Source organism: Halichoeres trimaculatus, unplaced genomic scaffold (assembly GCF_033239565.1).
Source record: "Halichoeres trimaculatus isolate MK-OKI-2021-1 unplaced genomic scaffold, fHalTri1.1 fHalTri1_scaffold_4, whole genome shotgun sequence".
Lineage (NCBI taxonomy): Eukaryota > Metazoa > Chordata > Actinopteri > Labriformes > Labridae > Halichoeres > Halichoeres trimaculatus.
In genome coordinates, this window is record NW_027437182.1 from 36,801,373 (window position 1) to 36,822,447 (window position 21,075).

Consider the following 21,075-nt stretch of genomic DNA (forward strand, 5'->3'; position numbering starts at 1 on the left):
ATATATTATCATTTCTGACAGCTGATCACAGAACAACTGTACATTTGTTGCTTCTAACAGGTTGAATTTAGTGTTTAAAAAATGCTAACTCATCTGAATGAATGGGCTAAACGCTGCTTCTGCAGTAAAATGCGTGCACATCTTTATGATGACACAGACTGATAATCCCTCCATAAAAATATTTGGTAGATACCCGGCTACATGTGGACATTGCTGTAGTGTAGACCCTTCACTGTCTTCTGCTGTAAAGAGAGAAGTTTCTTCAATCCAGACTCTCAACCCTTGGGATTTTTTTTTTAAAGCATTTACAGTCTTTTTGTTCATTTGTGGCTTTGAAATGCCAGAGTATTACAATTTAAATTTAACATTAGTGTTTAGCAGATGGTGCAGCATGTTGAGTGTTTTCATATAGACACCAGCCTTCATAAGATTAAAACCAACAAACCCTGGATCTACTGCTGAGCAGAAAGGCTGAACACTACTGACACTCAGCTGTGACAATGGGTCAGTGCTGCTGTCAGTGAAGATTTACCTCTCAAACCTTTTGAGTTATACCTGAACTATTGTCCAGCTGCACTGTGAAATAAATACAATGTGCCTTTAACCCCTTGATATCAAAGTGTGACTCTTCTACAGTTATTATCATCTACATGCTCTGAAACTCCAAGCAGACTTGTGTGTTTCATCACTATAACCATGTGACTGGCTAACACGATCACTGTCTGAGGAGGACCAACCTTATAGGTCTGTAGTAACCAGCAGAGGGACAAAGCAACTCTAAGAGCTCTCCTGGACACAGAATACAGGTTTTTGATCAGATGGTCAAAGTCTTTCAATAGGTGTGGCAGGTCAGGGCACATTGACTTTAAGAGATCCAGTTTTTGTTTTGGTGCCTTAACTTCCATCAGTCAAGTCCAGTTTAAACCTCAACTCATGTAAAATATGAAGTCCTGTATTTAAAGAGGGGTTATTCTGCTTTCTCATGTTTCAGTCATGGATAATAAGTGATAATACTGGATGTTCAGACTGAGCATGTGCAGATTTTAAAGCTTCTACATCAGTGGCGTGCACAGACCTTTTGAAAGACAGGAGCAAAATGGAATAAAAGGCACCTACAGCACTGAAGAGGGCACCAAGTTCTGCATGTTTTCAAGAGCACTTCAGCACATGATTTGGCTCCCAGTGGGCACTTAAGCATATGTATGTCAACAATTGCCCCCCACACAATTGCCCCAAGCCCTACATGTTCACATGTTGAGATGATCTTCACAAGATCTTCTGCACTGATGAGGTCATCAAATCTTCTCACTGGTTCATGACCATAGATTGTACCATACGATGGTAAAACTGTACAATGGTAAAAGTCAGAGTCTATCTTCTTATAGGAAAAGGCGTCAGGGGCCTTTTATACGACGACAGTTAGAGGGTGAAACGCAAAAGTTTTGTAGCGTTTCAGCCTCACGCTTACACAGAAACAGCATTTTAGCTGACCTAAAACACAAACTTTTGAAAATGGCCTTTGGAGGGAAATTTTTCTGAAACCCTGCTGACACCATTGCCGTGTCGCTGACGTCACGCCTCTCTTCGCGCAAGTGCATACAACAGTACAATAGCACTGTTGTTAAGATCATCTCAGACTACCATGTTGTGTTTGTGCTGCTTAATCTGCTGAATCTGCTGACTGTCTTCCAACAAAATGTTCATCTGTTGCTCCACTTATGGACATAGGGTGCATTCAAAAACTCCTTTTTGGTAAGGAACCTTCCTTACTGAAGGAATGACCCGGAAGTATTTCAGCATCAGCCATGATAAAGGCTGTTCGAATTCTCCAAACGTCAAGGAAAGGAAGGTTGTTGCTTCCTTTATTAGCTCTTTTAGCTTAGGAAACACTGGACCATCCTTTATGAAAGGAAAGGAGAAAGGACGCCCCATAATGCATTGCAGCAGCTGACGTAAATACGTCACTTGTATTTATATACTTTGTTTCTGTTTTAGTTTTGAGGGACAATGAAGATATGTAGACAATACAGAGTAAACATTTGGGCAGGCATAAAGAAAAATATGTGCTTCAAAGATAACCTTCTGTTCATATCTTTAACATTTAATTTACTGGTGGACAGATAGATAATTGCATGTTATTATTTATAAAGCAGTTACTTTCAAGCATTTACTTTTCTCAATAATTACCCATAATGTTGATGAATATCAAACAATTGTGCTACTTGTTTCCTATAGAATAGAACAGAATAGAATCGAAAATACTTTATTTATCCCCGAGGGGAAATTCAGGAGTCACAGCAGCATTTAAGAAAACAAAATTAAGAAAGTGTATAGAAAATACAAAAAGGTCCACAAGAAATTAGATGACGACATCCCGTGCACCACTCTCCAGCCCAGCCAGTCTCCACCTCCACAGGGTCCAGGACTGAGCCTCCCCAGAAGTCTGTTCAGTCTCTGTCTCCTGGATCCTGTCTGCTCACAGCAGGTGAAGCTCCTCCAATGTGGCGCCGGCGTCCGATGTCAGCTCCGTCAGCCACAACCCCGAACAGCACGATGCCGCTGGGTTAGCACAGCTAGCTCGTCCATCTCCCGGAGCTAGATCCCACGTTCCCAGCAACGATGGATGGAAGGACAGGTCCACGTCGTCACCACATCTGAGAACCAGCACGTCGTTCTCACCTCCTCCTCCTCAGCTCGAGGGAAATCATCAAGCCCTACACTAGTTAGCATTGACAAGCTACAGGCTGCTAACAGCTAATTTCACATGTAAACAATGCAGCCATGGTTACATGTAGGATCTCCAGACAAACACAGGAGAAAAGTAGTAAAAATGTCACTGAAGCCACAAAAAGTTTGGTGTCCATGACCAACAATGAACCATACAAAGTGATGATCCACTCCAAATACAAAGATGACGAAAAAGAGACAAAAAAATTACAAGAAACGGACAAAGACGAGAGAGCTGCTACAACAGACAGCTACTTGGGCATAAATATATATATATATATGAAATTATAAATATATGAATATTATGTACTAATTACCATATTTTCATCTGTTTTAATATATGAAGTGAATCATTCCAATAATAAGACAGAACAATGGGGTCTCCAGTAATGTTTATTATGAAACAATCAATAAAAGAAAGACATATTTGGTATTTTACAATCGTTCTCAATGATAATGTGTAAATAAATAAAGATAAACATGTATTAGCAGGCTTAAGGTTTTAATATGTAAACATTTGACATTATTTACCCTAACCTTGCAGCTGTGAGCACATAAGACAATGCATGGTCATAGAAAAAACACCTATTGTTGATGTTAACAGGTCACAAAACATCGCAGTGAGGTGAAGCAGATCTCAAGGGCGGTTGTTGTAGTTCTCTTTTTCGGAACATTGTAGTTCGTCATGGCTTACAGCGTCACAAGAAGCCGTCATCGCATAAATATGACATCAAAGTGAAAGTGCAGTTGAATTCCTCTTTTACCACAGTTCTCCTTTCCTTTCCTCTTACTCCCTCCTTTCCTTGACCCTGTGACGTTTTCCATCGGGGTTAAGGTAAAGTCGAAAGGAAAGGAGTTAGGAAGGAGTTTTCGAACGCACCCTTAGGGCCTATTTCAAACCGCCCCCTACACACTCCCCCTCCATGACGGAGTGCACTCGGTCATGGAGTCACACTCGCAGCTGAATGAAGTTCACTTCATCAGGGTGTAGGGTATAAATACAGCTTTGGGACAGAAACTTCACTAGATCTCAGGCGGAAACAGATAAACAAAGAAAAAGAAAGAAAATATAACGTAGAAAATACAAAAGAAACTTTCTCCCACGCTTCTTTGGCTGCATTTCTATTTTTTTATTGAAGATTTTTTCATGTTTCACTCTCGCTTGAATGAATTATTGTTTTTTGTAAATATTGAACACTCAAATAAACACGAACTGTCTGAACAAATGCAAGGCAGGCCTTAACCAATGACATGTACATCTTAAGTTGTGAACATCTGCATGACAACTACCCCACTACCCCTCCCAGCGGATCAGTTTGGGATGGCCCCTAATGCGGTGGACCCTCCACGAGAACGCGCAAACGGAGGGGAAGTGGGTAGGGAGGGCAGTTTGAAAAAGGCCCTAAGTATTCACCAATACACCAGAAGATCGCCTCAACTCTTCTTGGTAAAGATCTGCCAAAAGCGGCTTCTGGACAGTTATAGCACCACCTACAGGCCTGGCATGCTCACTACAGCATTTACAGTCCGTCAGCATTTCCGTGTAAACACAGATTTTTTTTTTAGCGTTTTTGGATAAAACGTTGTAAAACAGGGCCTCAAATACCAGTGTCTGCCCATGGCTCTTCCCCCGACAGGCCTCCAGATGGTTGGCCAGCCAGAGTGAAGGGGGTTTGTGGATTGGGGAGCCTTACGCTGTGTTCCATTTGTCCTCGGAGGTCGGAATTTCCGAGTTCTGAGTGGAAACCCCCAACTGGAACGCCCATGAGGTCAGAATTTTGTAAGTCGGAGCACTGACACCACCCCTGAGTTTCCAGTAGGAAATTCTGAGTTGAGAGGTAAACAGTAATCAATCCTGTTAGATTCCGTTTATTTTAGAATTTCTGACTGGTGACTCTTGCAATAAGTCGGCCTTATATATAGTATTATTCAACGGTTTACAAATACTGCTGTTATGGTAAGTTTTTCTGACTTAGCAACTGGAACGCTGAACTCGGAGATGGCGTCATTTCCACTCCCGACTCCCCAGTTCTGAGTACAAATGGAATGCACCATAAAAGAGACAGCGGCTAAAACAAAGCGTTCCAGACAGAGGCTGAAAAAAGAAATTTCAAAGAAAAAAAATAAAAATAAAAATAAATAGTAAAATAGAGGTTTTTAGCTTTAATGAATGTAAAACAACTACAAAAGGGTACAAGAGGAACAAGATATACTCTGAAAAAAAGCACAATACATCTTCTTTAACTGTGGCTCACATACAAATGAACACATTAACTACCACAATTAAGGCTGACCATGTGCACGTAGACCAAGCGGCAACCTCCAGTCTAAGAATATGAGACAATGCTGAAGTACTAAAATCTGCTGTATCTTGAGTGTCCTCTTGTGGCTGGCTCTGGAAGTACAGGAAGTCACATACACACCAAGCCAAAAAAGCTGTTTTCAAAGCAGAAATAAACCTACTGCCTGGTTCAAAAAACGTCTCCTGTCTGAGTCGTTGATTTTATTATTGGCACCCACTGTACAGGGGGTTAATTTCCTTCTAACTCAGCCGTTCGGAGGATATTAAGATTGCAAGCTCCCCCAATCAGAGGCACAGCTCAGGGTCACGTGACCGACAGGCCCCCTATAGCTGTACGCTAAACCCTTGCCACTATTAATATGGCCCCTATAGCTGGTGTGCTGCATTTTCCGTTTCAGAAACAGACAGGTGATGTGGGTGAGACAACCACCATGTTTTATACAGTGTATGAGGTAGAGCAGCAGTCACCCATTTGAATGATATTACAAGGACTTATCAGAGGCCTGACACAGCAGCAGAAACTTGATTTCAGTCAGAATGTAAAGAATTCTCAACGTGGTAAAATAAAAAATTCTCCTTAAATAGTTTACATTTTCTTTTTAAACTTTAAGGTCTACGTCCTTGATAGTATTGGCAAATTTGTGATCATCAATACCTCTCTAAAAAAAAAATTCTGTTGTTCTCTTCAACTCACTGCCTTGGTGTCCTCTGTGTTTGTAACTAGCCTGTACCTGCACAGGCCAATGTTTATTAGAGATAAGATAAAGAAATCATTATTAATGAATAACTGATTTGATAGCTGTACAATCTCTCCAAACCCGAGTCATAAAAAAGGTCAGATTGTGTGAATGTTACATGTTTCTTTGATATATAAAGTTATCTGCAGCAGTTCTCCAGTCACAGCTGGTTTGAGGCTGGTTGTGTGTCTGCAGCTGGAAACATGGAGTTCAGGTGGATCCTCCTGGTCTTCAGCCTGGGCCTGGGACTGGTGAGCACAAACTCTTACAAGCCTTTCATTACAGTTATTTTAAAACATTAACATGATGCTCCTAAACATATTCACCAGGTAACAGCAAAGCTGTCAGGTGATACAGGTAAGACACAATTGTTCCTCTTCTGTGTTTAAAATTCTGTCAACAGGCATAAAAACATAATTCATAAACTTCTCTGCAATATGATTTTGATCACTTGACTTTTTGACACTGCATGTCCTCAAAGTATCCTTGCTCTAATCTGTTTTGCTCTGTGTATGATCTTATTCTTTGCTTTTAGCAGAGTTCTACCTCAGGTTTTCACGCTTAATCACTTGCAAGGGTTTAGATTTAGTTCCACACCTGCAGACTAAATTCCATATCTCAGATCAATTTTGAGCATTCGGCACGCAGTCACTGGACAGTCAGACAGCAGGATTGATGAATTAGAAAATGAGAACAGTTAAATATACATAACATTTCATGGGAAATGTCTCATATGAACACACTGCATCATGTCGCTGAGGCAGAGTTTAGTTTTCCTGTAACAACAGCTTCAATGACATATTTCTGATCTCTTGTCTGCAGAGACTGATGCTGATGGAGGCAACGACTGGGACATCTTTAATGTGAATGAAGGTAGGTGGCTTCACTTTGCTTGTTTGTACAATTATCCAACATTAAAGTAACTGCATCAGCCAACCACACTCTCCTTTGCAGCTGCTGGGCTGGATTTACTGGAGGGAGACATTGAACAGGATGAGGTGAGCTGGTTTGAACAGACTCTTTTTTCCTGTTTTCTGCATACTTCCACTGTAGAATATTACTGTAAATTTACGAGTAAAGCTCAACTATTAAACCTAGTTATGTTTAAGTACAAAACTAATTAAAAAATTCAGTCAATATCAATTCAGCTGCCAGTATTTCACCGTTATTTTGCAGAAAATTAATTTTTATTGTGACTGTGTTTTATAACCGTGAGTGATAGAGAGAACACAGTGAATATGAAACCCTTCTGTACATTGAAATGTTACACTGAGGAAAGCTCAGACTGTCTGTGCTCCACATGGCATGAACTGGCAGTCTGTGCTCCACATGCCATAGACAGGCCGTCTGTGCTCCACATGACACATACAAGCTGTCTGTGCTCTATATGGCATGAAGCAGAAATGTGTACTTAACTCAGCATATACCTTTTACCTGATGATTTTCACAGTCTGCTGCCAATTTTGAAACGAAGAATAAAAAAAGACAGACTTAGTTTTTTTCAGTTAACTTTAAAAATACCACTATAAGGGCAATAGTTTAATTGGAGCATAGACATCCTGGGTTCTAATTTTGTGGCCCAGCGCAGGGGGATGCAAGCCTGGTGCACCCTGTGCATTGTTAATTTCGTGCGGCGCACCACCGTGCACTGCCAATTTGGCAATTTGGCAGACCGTCTGCACAGAGACGGGTGTGACGGTGTGCCAGGGGGAGTTGACAGCGCGCCAGGGGCAGATTCATGTTGGCGCAGTGACAATTTTGTGCCAAAAACAGTGCAAAAAGTGCGCTGAAATCTCGCCAGCTCCAACCTGGTCTATTCTCGGCGCAAAGTGGAGTGCACCCTCCACAGCTGTAATTTGGCGAAAGGCGCTCATGTGCGCACATGTCAACAAAGCCTCAGAGGCAGGTTTCCAGAGTGTCAGGCACATTTTAATGCAATAAACAATCACAGCAATCACTATTTAATGTAACTGTCTGAACCAGCATATACATTTGTATCTAAATTAACTGTCCCGTCACATCTGATGTCAGATTAAAGCCGTTTGTCATAATGGAAAGTTAACCTGACGGCAGCTGGAAGTTTGATGCACATCTTACAATTAAACAATAAACAGCCTTAACATCTGATACTGAGTATATATCTGGTTCTCTCATTTCATTTAATTCAAAGAAAAGAGGGAGAGAAAAGACAAAGTAAAAAGAGACAAAATAAATGTTTGTCACTCAGGATTTACCCGTGATTTCCCATATTTCTCTGTTTTAGTCTTTATTTTTAACCTGACCTAAAAAGATGGAGTACATTATTGTAAGGAGGATGAGGCGGAGACACCGGGAGAGTATACAGTGTATCACCAAAGGTTCTGCTATTTGGTGATGACAAACCAGGAGTGCAGGTGGATCAAAAGTATTCTGAATGGATAAGCCAGCTGTGTAACTGTCTCTTCATTTTGTACTCCTAGTAATGACAAAGGAACAGATTACATCTGACATTCATATACTGTAATCCAATATAGTATTATACTATAAAAATAAATTGCAGTACAAGCCCTGGAAAATGATCTGAAATAAGTGGCCATTTCTGCTGCCAGCATTTTACCATTATTCTAAAGTGATGATTTTTTTTTTTTTTTTTTTACAGTGTAGGTTGATTTATCTGTGACTTTAATTTTGTGTCCTGTTTTTTGGGGGGATGATATGACTTCAACTCTTTGCTCCATCAGGCATCCAGCAAAAACTCCATCCTGGGTGATCAGTATCGCTGGCCAACCACCATCCCTTACTACCTGGAGAGCAACCTGGGTAAGACCCTGTGTTATAGAGTCACAGACACCTCTCACAGTGTGATCATGACCTTTAACCCTGAATCTCTATTACTATCATAGAAATGAATGCAAAGGGAGTGATCATTAAGGCCTTCGAGCAGTACAGGTTGAAGACCTGCATTGATTTCACACCATGGAGAGGAGAGAAGAACTATATCTCTGTGTACAAAGGAAGCGGGTGAGAACATGTTACACTTTCACATCTTCCTGGTCGATAAGAAGGGAGAGGTAAGCTTCCGAATCTTACCCTCACCAGTGAACTAATGGCAGTTACTGAATTCAGAGCTTTAGGGTTAAAAGGATGAAGGTAAAGATGCTTGGATGGATAAATGAAGGCAGAGGGGATCAGAGGAAGAGTTGGTTGGATTGATGACCAGAGGATGAGGAGGAAAGATAACTTGATGAAGATAGAAGCTGAGGTTTGTAGGGATAAAGAGATGAGGATAAAGGTCAAAAGGTGGATAAAAGGGTGTTGTCAGTAGTTTAAAGATGTAGTGATGATGCTACATTTAAGGGAATAGATGGAGTGATGAAAGTAAGTGTCCAGGGGTTGAGGATATAGGGAAAGTTGAGGACTCAAGGGGAGGAAGTAAAAGAGGAAGAGATGAAAGGGATAAAGGGATAAGAATCGGGGGATAGGGGCATGGCAGGACGAAGGTAAGAGTTAAGATATGAAGGGATGATAGTAAGGGTCCAGGGATGGACAAATGGATCCTAAGGAACAGAAGTTAGGGGATGAGGAGATAATGGTACATTTATAGGGATGGAGGGATAAAGAAACAAGGGTCAGGAGATAGAGGGATGAAAAGATGGAAGGGAAAAGGGTGAGGTTGTAAAATGGAGAGGTGGAGGGATGAGGAGAGGGGATAAGTCCCTTTTTACTGGATACTGGTAGTTGGATATTAGTTGTTGGTTGTTTGATGTTTGTTGTTGGATGTTGGTTGTTGGATGTTGGTAGTTAGATGCTGGTTATTGGATGTTGATTGTTGGTTTTTGGTTGTTGGATGTTGGTTTGTGATTGGTTTTTCGATTATCTGAAAGTGGTTTCTGAACATTGGATGTTGGTTGTTGGGTGTTGGAGGGTCACTGGATGTTGGTTGTTGGTTGTTTGATCTTGGTTGTTGGATGTTTGTTCTTGGGTGTTGGTTGTTTGTTGTTGAATGTTGGTTGTTGGAATTCCTTGACAGCAGCATACCAGAGGCAAAGTCAAAATACGATGGAAAGATTAAAATGTGTATCAATGGGTACAAACCTGGTTTAGCGTTCGACATCAACTGTGTCAGTTCTCACGAAGTACTCTCAGCTCACTTGAACAAACCTCTTCACCATGGTTGTAAAGATCAGAGTGACACACATCCTGCCCCCCTTTCGGTAGATGCTCGTCCTCTGTTGGAAACCAGCACATGGGGAAGCAGCGTCTGTCCATTGGTAACAACTGTGATCGTCTAGGGACTGTGGAGCATGAGTTTCTGCACGCTTTGGGCTTCTGGCATGAGCAGTCCAGAGCTGACCGGGACGACTACGTCGACATTGTGTGGGATCAGATTGAACCTGGTAATATTCACCTGTAGAAGCTTGAACTGTAACGAGCCAAAAAGGGCTGGTTTCTCACCAGAACTCTTTCTGCTTCCTTCAGGCAAAGAGCACAACTTTAAAACCCGTGACGACAAGGTGTCCAGTGCTCTGGGTGTTCCCTATGACTACGGATCAGTGATGCATTACAGCAAGTCTTCCTTCAACATTGGCTCTGAGCCAACCATTGTCACCAAGATCCCCAAATTCATGGACGTGATTGGTCAGAGAATGGGCTTTAGCGCCAGTGACCTTACAAAGCTAAACCATCTCTACAACTGCAGTGAGTCACCTCAACCTTTCATTTGGTCTTTACAGAAGTCTATCAAAGTAAACTAGGCAAATGTTTAGAAAACATCAAACATCTGATTCTGATTCTGATTCTGAATATCACCTCCTAAAGGCCTTTGCACACCAACGGCGACGGCAAATAAACAGCACCAAGTTTGGAGGCCTCATATTCAAACTCCACAGCTATTCTCCTCCAAACGATGTCTTTGTCGTTTTTATGTCTTTTGTTAAAAAGAAACGGGTGCTGGGACACCAACACAATCAATGTTAAATGTTTTGGCGTATGACTTGTTAACAACAAGCATTTTAATTGGTCAGATGTGTACTCATCACAAGCAAAACTATGGAAAAATCAACATCTGTCTGATAAATAAAAGCTGCAATTTTGCTCAGCAAAAGAGCGTTGCTGGTGTGAAAGCTTGCATTGAAAAACGGTAGGTTCAAAAATGACAAATAATGTGCAAGATATTTGCGTGAAAAATATGCAGCCGGTGTGCTAAGGACTTAGCTGGTGTTAAGACAGTGTTGTAAACCATAAACTAAGAACTCAAATGGTGAATCATAATATAATGTGACTTTATCCTTCAAATACGAAGCAAAAGCCCTACTTTCACCAAGCAGACCGGTTTGGATCAGTCTTGTTTGGTACGGGTTGGCTGGGTTGAGCCTGGTCCTCTTTGCAGCATCAGTTGAATTATAGCGTGATGTCATAGCAGCACAGCACAGTGTACCCGGCTAATAAATCCAACAATAAGAAAAAGAATGTGACACAGTAAACAAAGATCAAATATGGGAGACATCCAGCATTTCATCTTCTTTGTGATTGGCATGGCATGCTCTTTGTTTCTAAGTGTGATCAAGCTTTGTCTTGGAGAAGGCTGTGTGCCGCGAGGAAAAATACAGATGCGGTCACACGGTAAGTGACAATTCTTTCGACCAATCAACAGACTGCAAGTGTTGTAGCTCCACCTTCCCGGATCAGATCAATCAAAAGTGGGACGGCTTGTCTCGGTTATTGGGGGATCTGTCCCAGGATTAGTCAGTGGAAACATCATTAAATGTGTGGCAAGATGAACCAAACTGAACCGCTTGGTGGAAACAGGGCTAAACTATGGTAGCGTATTGCATTCACTTGAAGAAAAAAACAACTCTTGCTTTTCAGAGTAATTTATTCTTCCGTTTGTTCTTTGTGGTAATTAATTTTGTTTTTCTGATTAATATTTTTTAATTGGTTTGTTTTTTGTTATGATTACTATATTGGTTTTTTTTTTGTTATAATTATTTCTGCTTTTATGATAATTTTTTTCCTGTTTTTCAGATACTTTTTTCTTGTTTTTCTGAGTAATTTTTTTCCTGAAGTATCGAGCTTCTTCTAAATCCGATACTTCAGGAAAAAAAATTACTCCTTAACACAAGAGGAAAATAATACCACAAAAAACAGCATGTTGGAAATTTTTGTGGGATTTCGAAGTAGATCAATAGTTCAGGAAAAAAAATTACTCCTAAAAACAGGAGGAAAAAATTACCACGAAAAACAGCAGGTTGAGGTTCTCGCGGGATTTCCAAATATCTCGATACTTCAGGAAAAAATTACTCTGAAAACCAGTAAAAAAGTAATCTGAAAACAGAAAAAAAATTGCTCATAAAAACAGAAATAATTATAACAAAACAAAATTAATTACCACAAAAAAACAAACTGAAGAATAAATTACTCTGAAAAACCTGAGTTTTTTTTTTTTTCTTCAAGTGAATGCAATACGCGTCCGTACTATACAGTGGAGAAATAATGAAAAACAATAATAATGTCGCAAACTTTCTGTACCAAAATATTAACAATACTTTTTACACAACAACGGCTGACTTGTGGACAAAGGGAAATGTTTTTTGTTTTTTAATCTTTCAAAATCATATTTTGGGGGAAACAGTACACTGCAAAAACTGATATCTATCAAGTGTGTATATCTTATTCATAAAAACATAGTTTCATTAGACTAAGTCTGAGCAAAATTCACCTGATAAGTGCAGAAAAATGTCTCATTTCAAGTTATGAAAAGACAATTTACACCTGAGGTTAAAATTAAGGGTGACCCACCAAAATTCAGGAAGAAATATTTCATGGTTTGTTACAAAATAAATACAAATGTAAATGTCAGGTTTCTTCACTCTGGTATAAATTAAACGTGTGTACGTTTCATTCCACATAGAAGCATTCATTCATGACATAAGTACTTCCTTTCTTACCCCAAATAAATTCTGTGTCAGAAGTATCTAAAGCGTCATATGCAAGTCATAAGCAAAACTTGAAAAGGAGACGCATATTTCAACTGGCAATCTCTACAAGTTTCTTCTGAATGTCAGACAGGAGTATGACCTCTCTTAAATCAATGTCCAGACTCTATGGAACACCTGTTCCTCAGAGAACATTACCCCTGAGCTATCAAATCATAAATGCTAATAAATCTCTTTGATAACATTCTTGATCAAATGTTTTCTGACTGATATCTATTACATAAGTAAGTCTCTTTGGATGATAACTGATATTATAAACCCTGAGATATTATATAACCCTCATGGTGTACAAATATTTCACTCAGAGATTCTCTTTCTCCTTCATATTTTTCCTAAATTTAGAGTTACCTTTAAATGAATAAAAACCTGTGCTGACTTTAAATTCTCTGATTACAGAGTGTGGGAATATTTTTCTTTTTTGTTCAAACTTTAAAGTTTATTCTTTGAAAGTGAAATAAAAATGCACAAATGATCAGAGACAAAGATATGCTGTCAAATGTTGAAATATAGATATCCATTTCTGTAGCAAGTCATATTTTAGGTGACACCTCAAGCAGAAGCAGGTACAACTTATTAAATACTCAATAATAATGATAATCAGTATGTTATGAACAAATGTGACGCATTGCAAAGCATTTCACAGTTATTAATGGGAACTGATGAGACTTGATCAAAGACTCTGAATAAAAATGTTTTTACCACTTCTTGTTTTTTTTTTCCACAGCCAAGTCATCCACCTTTGTGGACAGCTGTGACTTTGAGGAAGACAACATATGTGGGATGATACAGGGTCCTGGAAACAGACCATGGGAACAACAGAGGTCTGTGAGCGGAGGCCCTCAGACCGACTTCTCCAACTTGGGGCAATGCAAAGGTAACAACGGCTAACTTAATAGATGCTATCGCTGTTTGAGGCCACTGAGAATGAGATCAGATTTATCATTGTCAGGTGTCTGTTTCATGTAGTTATTGATGTCAGAGAGGCAGTTTGTGAAGGGTGAGGGTTTATGTGGCAATGCAGAGCTTGGTATCATCGGCATAGCAGTTGAAGTTAAGTCCAGGCAGTGTAATATGTGGCTGAGGAGGAGCATTGAACAGGAGGGGACCAAGCATTGATCCTTGGGGGTCACCTTGCTATAGATTGGGATGTATTGAGCTCTGTCTGCAAGAGAATATTTAAATCGAGGAATGGAGAAGACAGAAAAGGATGGAGTGATCAATGGTTGCAAAGGAGCAGAAAGATTTTCAGAAAGTTATCACAAGGAAGTTAAGCCTGAGAAATTTGGAAGTTATCTTAGGTCTTTTATCAAACTTACCTGACTTAGTGTTGCCTTACAATTCAACAATTTCATTCAGCAGATGCTTTTGTCTGAAGCAACATCCTCAGGTGGTGCTTGAAGGAAGACGTAGAGGGAGCCAGAAATAAAAGAGCATAAAGATTCCAGATATTCACTTTATTTCAATGACCATGGACATTTTCATTTTAGACATAAAGAGATGTCTAGGGTTAAATATGTGAGTTTCACTGAAGAAAGAAAAAAAGCACGAATTTACAATTATTATTATAGGCCTCATGAAAAGGTTGAATTGGCACAATAAAGAATGTTCAAGGGGCTGTGAGGAGTTTCTAAGTGATCTTGAAAAAGTCTCCCTTCTAGATATATGCCTGATTATAATCCACACCTTAAAATGAGATGATCAGTGCCAATAGAGGTTATTCCTACGCTACTGACTAGCTTCTTAATCGGGTTGAGCAGGACCAAATTGCCTTGATTTCACTGTTTCAGGAACAGACAGATGACATCACAGAGACTACGTCCATGTTGTACACAGTCTATGGTTGTAGCCAGACAAAAGTTGTCTCGAACAAAGTAGAGTTAAAAAAAAAGATCTGATCTCCATTTATTTCCAAAATAGACACACATCTTGTTTAGAGTCACGTCTTCATGACAGTGTGCGTGAGACTCCGGGCCAAAAGGTGTCACTGCAGTCTAATTAAAACAGATCCTTCTCACAGCATCTTTAAGCAATAATCTAACAGCATTAAGAAACAATGCACAGCAAATAATAATAATAATAATAATAATAATAATAATAATAATAATAATAATAATAATAATAAAGTACAAATGGTTTCCCTTGACAACACAAAAAAAATCCCTGAGTCACAGTATCTGTCAAATTAGATATTAAACTAGTATTCACCTTATCTATCTGTATATCATTTAAAAACAAAGGTTCCTGAACAAAGTACAGAGCAGCAGTAAAATACTGGTTCATGTTTGAAGTTTTATGATGAAGACTTATTAACTAGTGATTTATGAAACACAGCTCACTGAAGGTTTACTCCATGCTCTGAGATAAAAGCTCAGACATGACTTTATCATCACTTCTGATATTCAGCAAATAAATAATCAGCCTCTGCGTTGGCTGATTAAATAGAAATTATGGCTCATATTCACTGATATGGAGGATTCAACACTTCTTCTGGATGTAAGACACACCACTTCACCTTCTGATGCAGGTCTGTGACTTTCTGAAAAAATCAAATATTTGAAAATGATCTGAAAACCTTTTTTATGCCTTAAGATGAATAAAGACACTTTGGGAAACACCTTGACGCAGGCTGATATGAAGCACCAACCTTCTGCAACCTTCTTTGTTTTGTCTCCAGGGGCGTATCTACAATTAGGCAAACACAGGCAGTTGCCTGGGGCCCCAAGATTTCCAGGGGCCCCCAAAGCATCTCTTTAAAACTGATTTATGAAGTTCTCTTCAATTGAAAGCATTTCTTTTTTTCTAAATCTTACTTCACATGCTTCAAAATACATCAAAAGGCTTAATCTTTAATGATGGTTTTGGGTACTCCCCCTCCCTTCTTATTCAATGGGCTATTCCATGTTACAACACATCTGAAAATTTGATTCAGGAAGAAAGTGGTAAAAAACACTTTTCCCCCCATTTTTTTCTTATTTTCAATCAAGTCAGAAATAAAAACAATGTTGCTCTGAGATCTGAGATAAACATATAAGACTTATAGGATTTTAAGGACTTTATCTAGCCCAGAAAATCAAACTTTTTGAGTTGGTGATAAACATTATTGTACAGAATCTCTTTTTTGGAAACATAACTCACTGAACAGGGGGTCAAATAAAAATACAATAACTTTAAAATAATAGAACCAAAAAGTATGCTAACTGTAAATATCACCTCTTTCATTTTTTTTTTCCAAGTTTTATGTTTTGCTTGATATGTACATGTTTTTTTTTCCTAAATTATTTTTTTTCAATATTTACCTATTGTAATATTTTTCACTTCATACTTTCTTGTTTGTTACTGTTACTCAGTAAATTCCCCACTGTGGGACAAATAAGCTGTCAACTGACCATAAAAGATTTCAAATCCAGGACAAAGTGGACTAAATTATGTTTTCATTTTTTTTCTAAGTCAAACTAAAGTAAAGAACTTGAGGACATGCATTTAGTTGCCTTAAGTTAGCATGTACAAGATTAGCACTGTCTCATGCCTTGATTCTGGGAAAGAGACAGTGGACCCAGGGAAGGCCAGTCTAGCTCTGAGGAAGATGAGTTACAAGGACATGGAGGGCCCCACTGAGTGGGTTTGCCTTGGGCCCCCAAACGACTAAATACGCCCCTGTTTGTCTCCCCCTGTCTTTAGAGAAAGGTTACTTCATGCACTTCAGCACAGCCTCTGCTAAACCTGGTGAACGTGCTCTCCTGAAGACTCGTTGGCTTTTCCCCAAACCTGGAGCTCAGTGTCTGCAGTTCTTTCTCCACAACAGCGGAGCAGCCGACGATGTCCTCAACATCTGGGTACAAGAGTATAAAGAGGAGAGCCCCAGTGGTCGCATGAAGCTCTTCAAGAGTATCTCAGGTAATAAATCTTCCTGAAGTGAGAATGGAAACACTCATGTGTCTGTGTGTGTGACTGTGAATATCAGCAACCCATCTGCTGTCTCCACAGGAGGCGTCATGGGCACCTGGGAGATGCACAACATCAATCTGAACGTGACGCAGAAGTCCCGGGTGGTGTTTGAAGGCGTGCGTGGAAACAGTCCATCCACAGGAGGTTTTTCTCTGGATGACATCAACCTGTCCTCCTCAAAGTGTCCTCAGCACATCTGGCACATACGCAACATTACTGGTCTGATGGCCACCACTCCAGAGGGGAGGAAACTGTACAGCCCCCGCTTCCTGTCACCAGCAGGATACTCCTTCCAGGTAACATCAAACCCATGATTCATTCTACTTAAAGAGTGTATTACAGGTTTAACCTTTTCGTGAATTAACACTTAACATCATCTGATAATGGCTGTAGAATAATTCAGTCGATGATTTTATTTTACACAACACAAAAGGCACACATTTTTTTCAACATGGCGATACATGACGAAGCAGAGGGATTCTTTCTCTAACTCAGCTCTGGTCCAACATGTAAAATCAGTGGTAGTGAATGAGATTGGGGATTTGTGGTCGTGTTTATTGTGTTCCTTCCAGAGCGTGAGGGACTCAATCAGGCACAAGACAAAGGTGAAGGGGAAAAAAATCTTAACCCTTTAAACTCAAAAAACAAAAAAATTAGTGACAAAATTTCCAACTAAATGTAGTTGAAAATGAACAAATCCTGGAACCACTTTGAAAGAGGTCAGCTCAGCAGAAAGGAACAAAAGTTACAACCTTAGCAACATAATCAAACAGACCTAACCTAAATGAGACACAAAGGGGGGTTGAAATAGACAAAGGACTAGTCCAACACAAACAGAAGGGGAGGAACATAGGTAACAAAAGCTGAACATCTTACAAACTCAGCAAAACTCCATTAAATTATCCAAATAAACTATTTACATAAGCTAAGGTGTCTTCAACAACTAATGAAATTACAGAGATTTCCTGATGAATCAAAAAGTCCAAGCTTCTCCTGACTCCCCCCATGATGGTCTCTCCTGGTTCCTGTGGAACCGGGAGAGACTATGGAGGCCATCTTGAAACCTCGGCCAGCCTTTTGCCAAGAGAGCTTGGACAAAAAAAAAAAAAAAAAAAAAAAAGGGAAGTGTCACTTTGAAGTAGTGATGGGTAGATGAGGCGTCATGAAGCGTTTCGACACATTGCCAAACTGTATTGATACTGTGTTGATACTGTGTCACTGAATACTGACACCTGCTGGACCTTAAAAATCCCTACAGGCAACCTAGTAAACATACTCAACTGACACTGATATGATGACCTAGTATATACAATAATATAATTTAAGTCATTGTATTTAATATTGTATTATTTCCTTTCTTCATTTAAGTTTGGATTATCTCTGATATTTGTACAGTCAATGAATAATGTGAACATGTGTCATAACGTGAAAATCTCAGTGAACGTGTTGTGAATGAGGATGCTTGTGGACTGGGAGTTTTTTATTTACAAATTTTTATCCAAAAAAATATTTTCTTATAAAGTCTTGAAATTCAGTCATATGAGGGCTCAAGGACCTGAACCAGTTCCCTGAACCCTTCACACTCTACAATGCTGAGGGGCTGGCAGTCCTTCAGGATGAAGTTCAAAACAGCCTCATCAAGCATCTGCTTTCTGGAGGCTTGATGGTTAAAAAAGAAGTCAATAATACATTGATAGTAATTACTCACAATAAAGCAACTGTGTACGTTTTAGAGTGGCTGTATACCTGAGTTTATCCCGGGTGTATCAGGGACTTCACTCTCATGCCTGGCCTTATGCCTCAGCATTGAAGATGTGCTTTTATTTAAATAAGATAGTTCTGTCCAACAAATGCGACATTCAACCTGCAGAAAATAATATAAATAGTTAACTAAGAGTCCCTTTGAAATTTTTTTGAATTCAGATAGATCAAGTGGAAACTCTGAGAGAAACAGGATGAAACAAGGATGTTAAAACAAATACCTTAGTTTCCGTCATGACATCAAAATGGTCCCACACAGCAGAAACCTTTCTCTTTGACGGAGGCTGTGCCGTAATTATTGACGGGTTTTACGATTATCACGTCAGATCGGATCAGAAATTTGTTTGGCTGACACATCTCGTTGACAGATGAGCTTAAAGACAGTTTGGCGCGTCAGTGTCACTTCGAAATGGTTCTAGTATAGGTCACGTGACCTTCTTAAAGCGATACGCGCACCGACACGGGTTTTGCTCTATGAGCTCGACGCATGTGCCGACGCATCGGTGTTGCCGGACCCATCACTACTATGAAGAAACCATAACTGCAAACTGAATCAGGATGTAGAAAATTAAACCATGGGACAGCTTGTTCACTAAATTGTGTGCACCTAAATTAGAAAACAAGTACCCATGTAATAAAAGTAACTTTATTTCAACAAAAAAAAGTGTGCAATGTGATTTTTCTAAATAAACAAACTTCTGTGTTGACCCCAAACACAAATATGTTCTAACATGAGGCTACCACACAGAGTTTTATCTAATTTGACCGTTCATTAAGATGATTATATATTGGGTTTCTGTTTGATGCAGAAATACAAGCTTAACAGGACACTGAGTCTTCTTTTTCCCTCATAGGAGTTAAAGTGGAGCTATCTTTATGCTTGGGTTTATTTTGTGCTGGTGACAAGACGGTATTGTATTTTTTGCACCAGTCACACAAAACAGTTGTTCATGGAGTTCAGGATGGGATACAGGAGCCAGGCCCAGGTGAGACTGACGTGGGTGCTGTGAAGTCATTACAAACTACTGCAGGTTCACCTGCAGCAGCAGCAGCCCCTAGCCTGGCTCTCTATGGTAGATGGAAACAAGGATTTGTCAGAGGTTCAGCCAAGTGGAAGTGTGAGCTTCAAAAACTGCTCCCCTGGGGGCTGGCTGCAGTATAGGTCAAAACCTTTGTACCCCCATTCATTCCAGATGAGCTGTGGTCAGACTTAAAAACAAAACAAAAAGAAACTGGTAGAAATGTTTCTCACATCCCTATCCTGTGGTGATATGAAGATATTATTTGGCTGTGTTGTGTTTCAGTCCTCTCTTTTCTGAAAAGTTTCTTTTTCATTAGTTATAAGAGGTTAAAACGAGGCTTTGCATCACGTTTAGCGATGATTGACAGCTGCAGTTCTTGCATAATTTTGGGGGGTAATGGTAAGAAACATTTAGAGGAAGAGCCAAGATGAGATTAGACTCTTGAAAGATTGAAAAATAATTAGTCACCAGATTCTCTCAGAGTCCTTCATAGTCTCAACTGAGCAGACTCTGGTTACACAACAGCGGAGCCTCTGAAGGGGGTATTATGGCTCCAAAACCATACAATGGTAAAAGGCGAAGCCATTTTATATAAAAATCTATGGTGACCATCCATCCATCCATCCATTTTCTACCGCTTATCCGGGGTCGGGTCGCGGGGGCAGCAGCCTAAGCAGGGAAGCCCAGACTTCCCTCTCCCTAGCCACTTCGTCCAGCTCTTCCCGGGGGATCCCGGTAAACAGAGAGCTTTGCCTTCCGGCTCAGCTCCCTCTTCACCACGACAGACCTGTGCAGAGCCGGCATTACTGCAGACGCCGCACCGATCCACCTGTGGATCTCTCGCTCCATCCTTCCCTCACTCGTGAACAAGACCCCAAGATACTTAAACTCCTCCACTTGGGGCAGGATCTCATCCCCGACCCGGAGAGGGCACTCCTTCGGATTGGAGGTGCTGATTCTCATCCCAGCCGTTTCACACTGGGCTGCGAACCGATCCAGAGAGAGTTGAAAGTCATGGCTTGATGAAGCCAACAGGACCACATCATCTACAAAAAGCAGCGATCCAATCCTGAGGTCACTAAACCGGACCCCCTCGACACCCTGACTGCACCTAGAAATTCTGTCCATAAAAGTTATGAACAGAATCGGTGACAAAGGGCAGCCCTGGCGGAGTCCAACCCTCACTGGAAACGAGTCCGACTTACTGCCAGCGATGCGGACCAAGCTCTGGCACCGGTCGTACAGGGAACGGACGGCTTGTAACAAGCAGCCCGACACCCCATACTCCCGAAGAACCCCCCACAGGAGTCCCCGAGGGACACGGTTGAATGCCCTTTCCAAGTCCACAAAACACATGTGGACAGGTTGGGCAAACTCCCATGCACCCTTGAGGACCCTGCTGAGGGTACGGAGCTGGTCCACAGTTCCACGACCAGGACGAAAACCACATTGCTCCTCCTGAATCCAAGGTTGGACTATCCTACGGACCCTCCTCTCCAGTACCCCCGAATAGACCTTACCAGGGAGGCTGAGGAGTGTGATCCCCCTGTAGTTGGAACACACCCTCCGGCCCCCCTTCTTAAAAAGGGGGACCACCACCCCAGTCT

At 40.5% G+C, this 21,075-nt stretch overlaps 1 protein-coding gene across 1 annotated transcript in view; it reads left to right on the forward strand.

The window, feature by feature from the left end:
• The first annotated feature begins 5,969 nt into the window (after positions 1–5,969).
• The window catches only part of LOC141789323 (meprin A subunit beta-like), a 34,802-nt gene continuing 19,696 nt past the window's right edge, over positions 5,970–21,075 (forward strand). The window contains exons 1-11 of the mRNA XM_074668702.1: positions 5,970–6,017; positions 6,096–6,123; positions 6,589–6,639; positions 6,721–6,764; positions 8,487–8,565; positions 8,649–8,766; positions 9,964–10,142; positions 10,225–10,443; positions 13,465–13,614; positions 16,419–16,634; positions 16,725–16,981. Of these exons, the coding sequence (XP_074524803.1) occupies positions 5,970–6,017; positions 6,096–6,123; positions 6,589–6,639; positions 6,721–6,764; positions 8,487–8,565; positions 8,649–8,766; positions 9,964–10,142; positions 10,225–10,443; positions 13,465–13,614; positions 16,419–16,634; positions 16,725–16,981 (1,389 nt within the window). The remainder of the gene's footprint in view (positions 6,018–6,095; positions 6,124–6,588; positions 6,640–6,720; positions 6,765–8,486; positions 8,566–8,648; positions 8,767–9,963; positions 10,143–10,224; positions 10,444–13,464; positions 13,615–16,418; positions 16,635–16,724; positions 16,982–21,075) is intronic.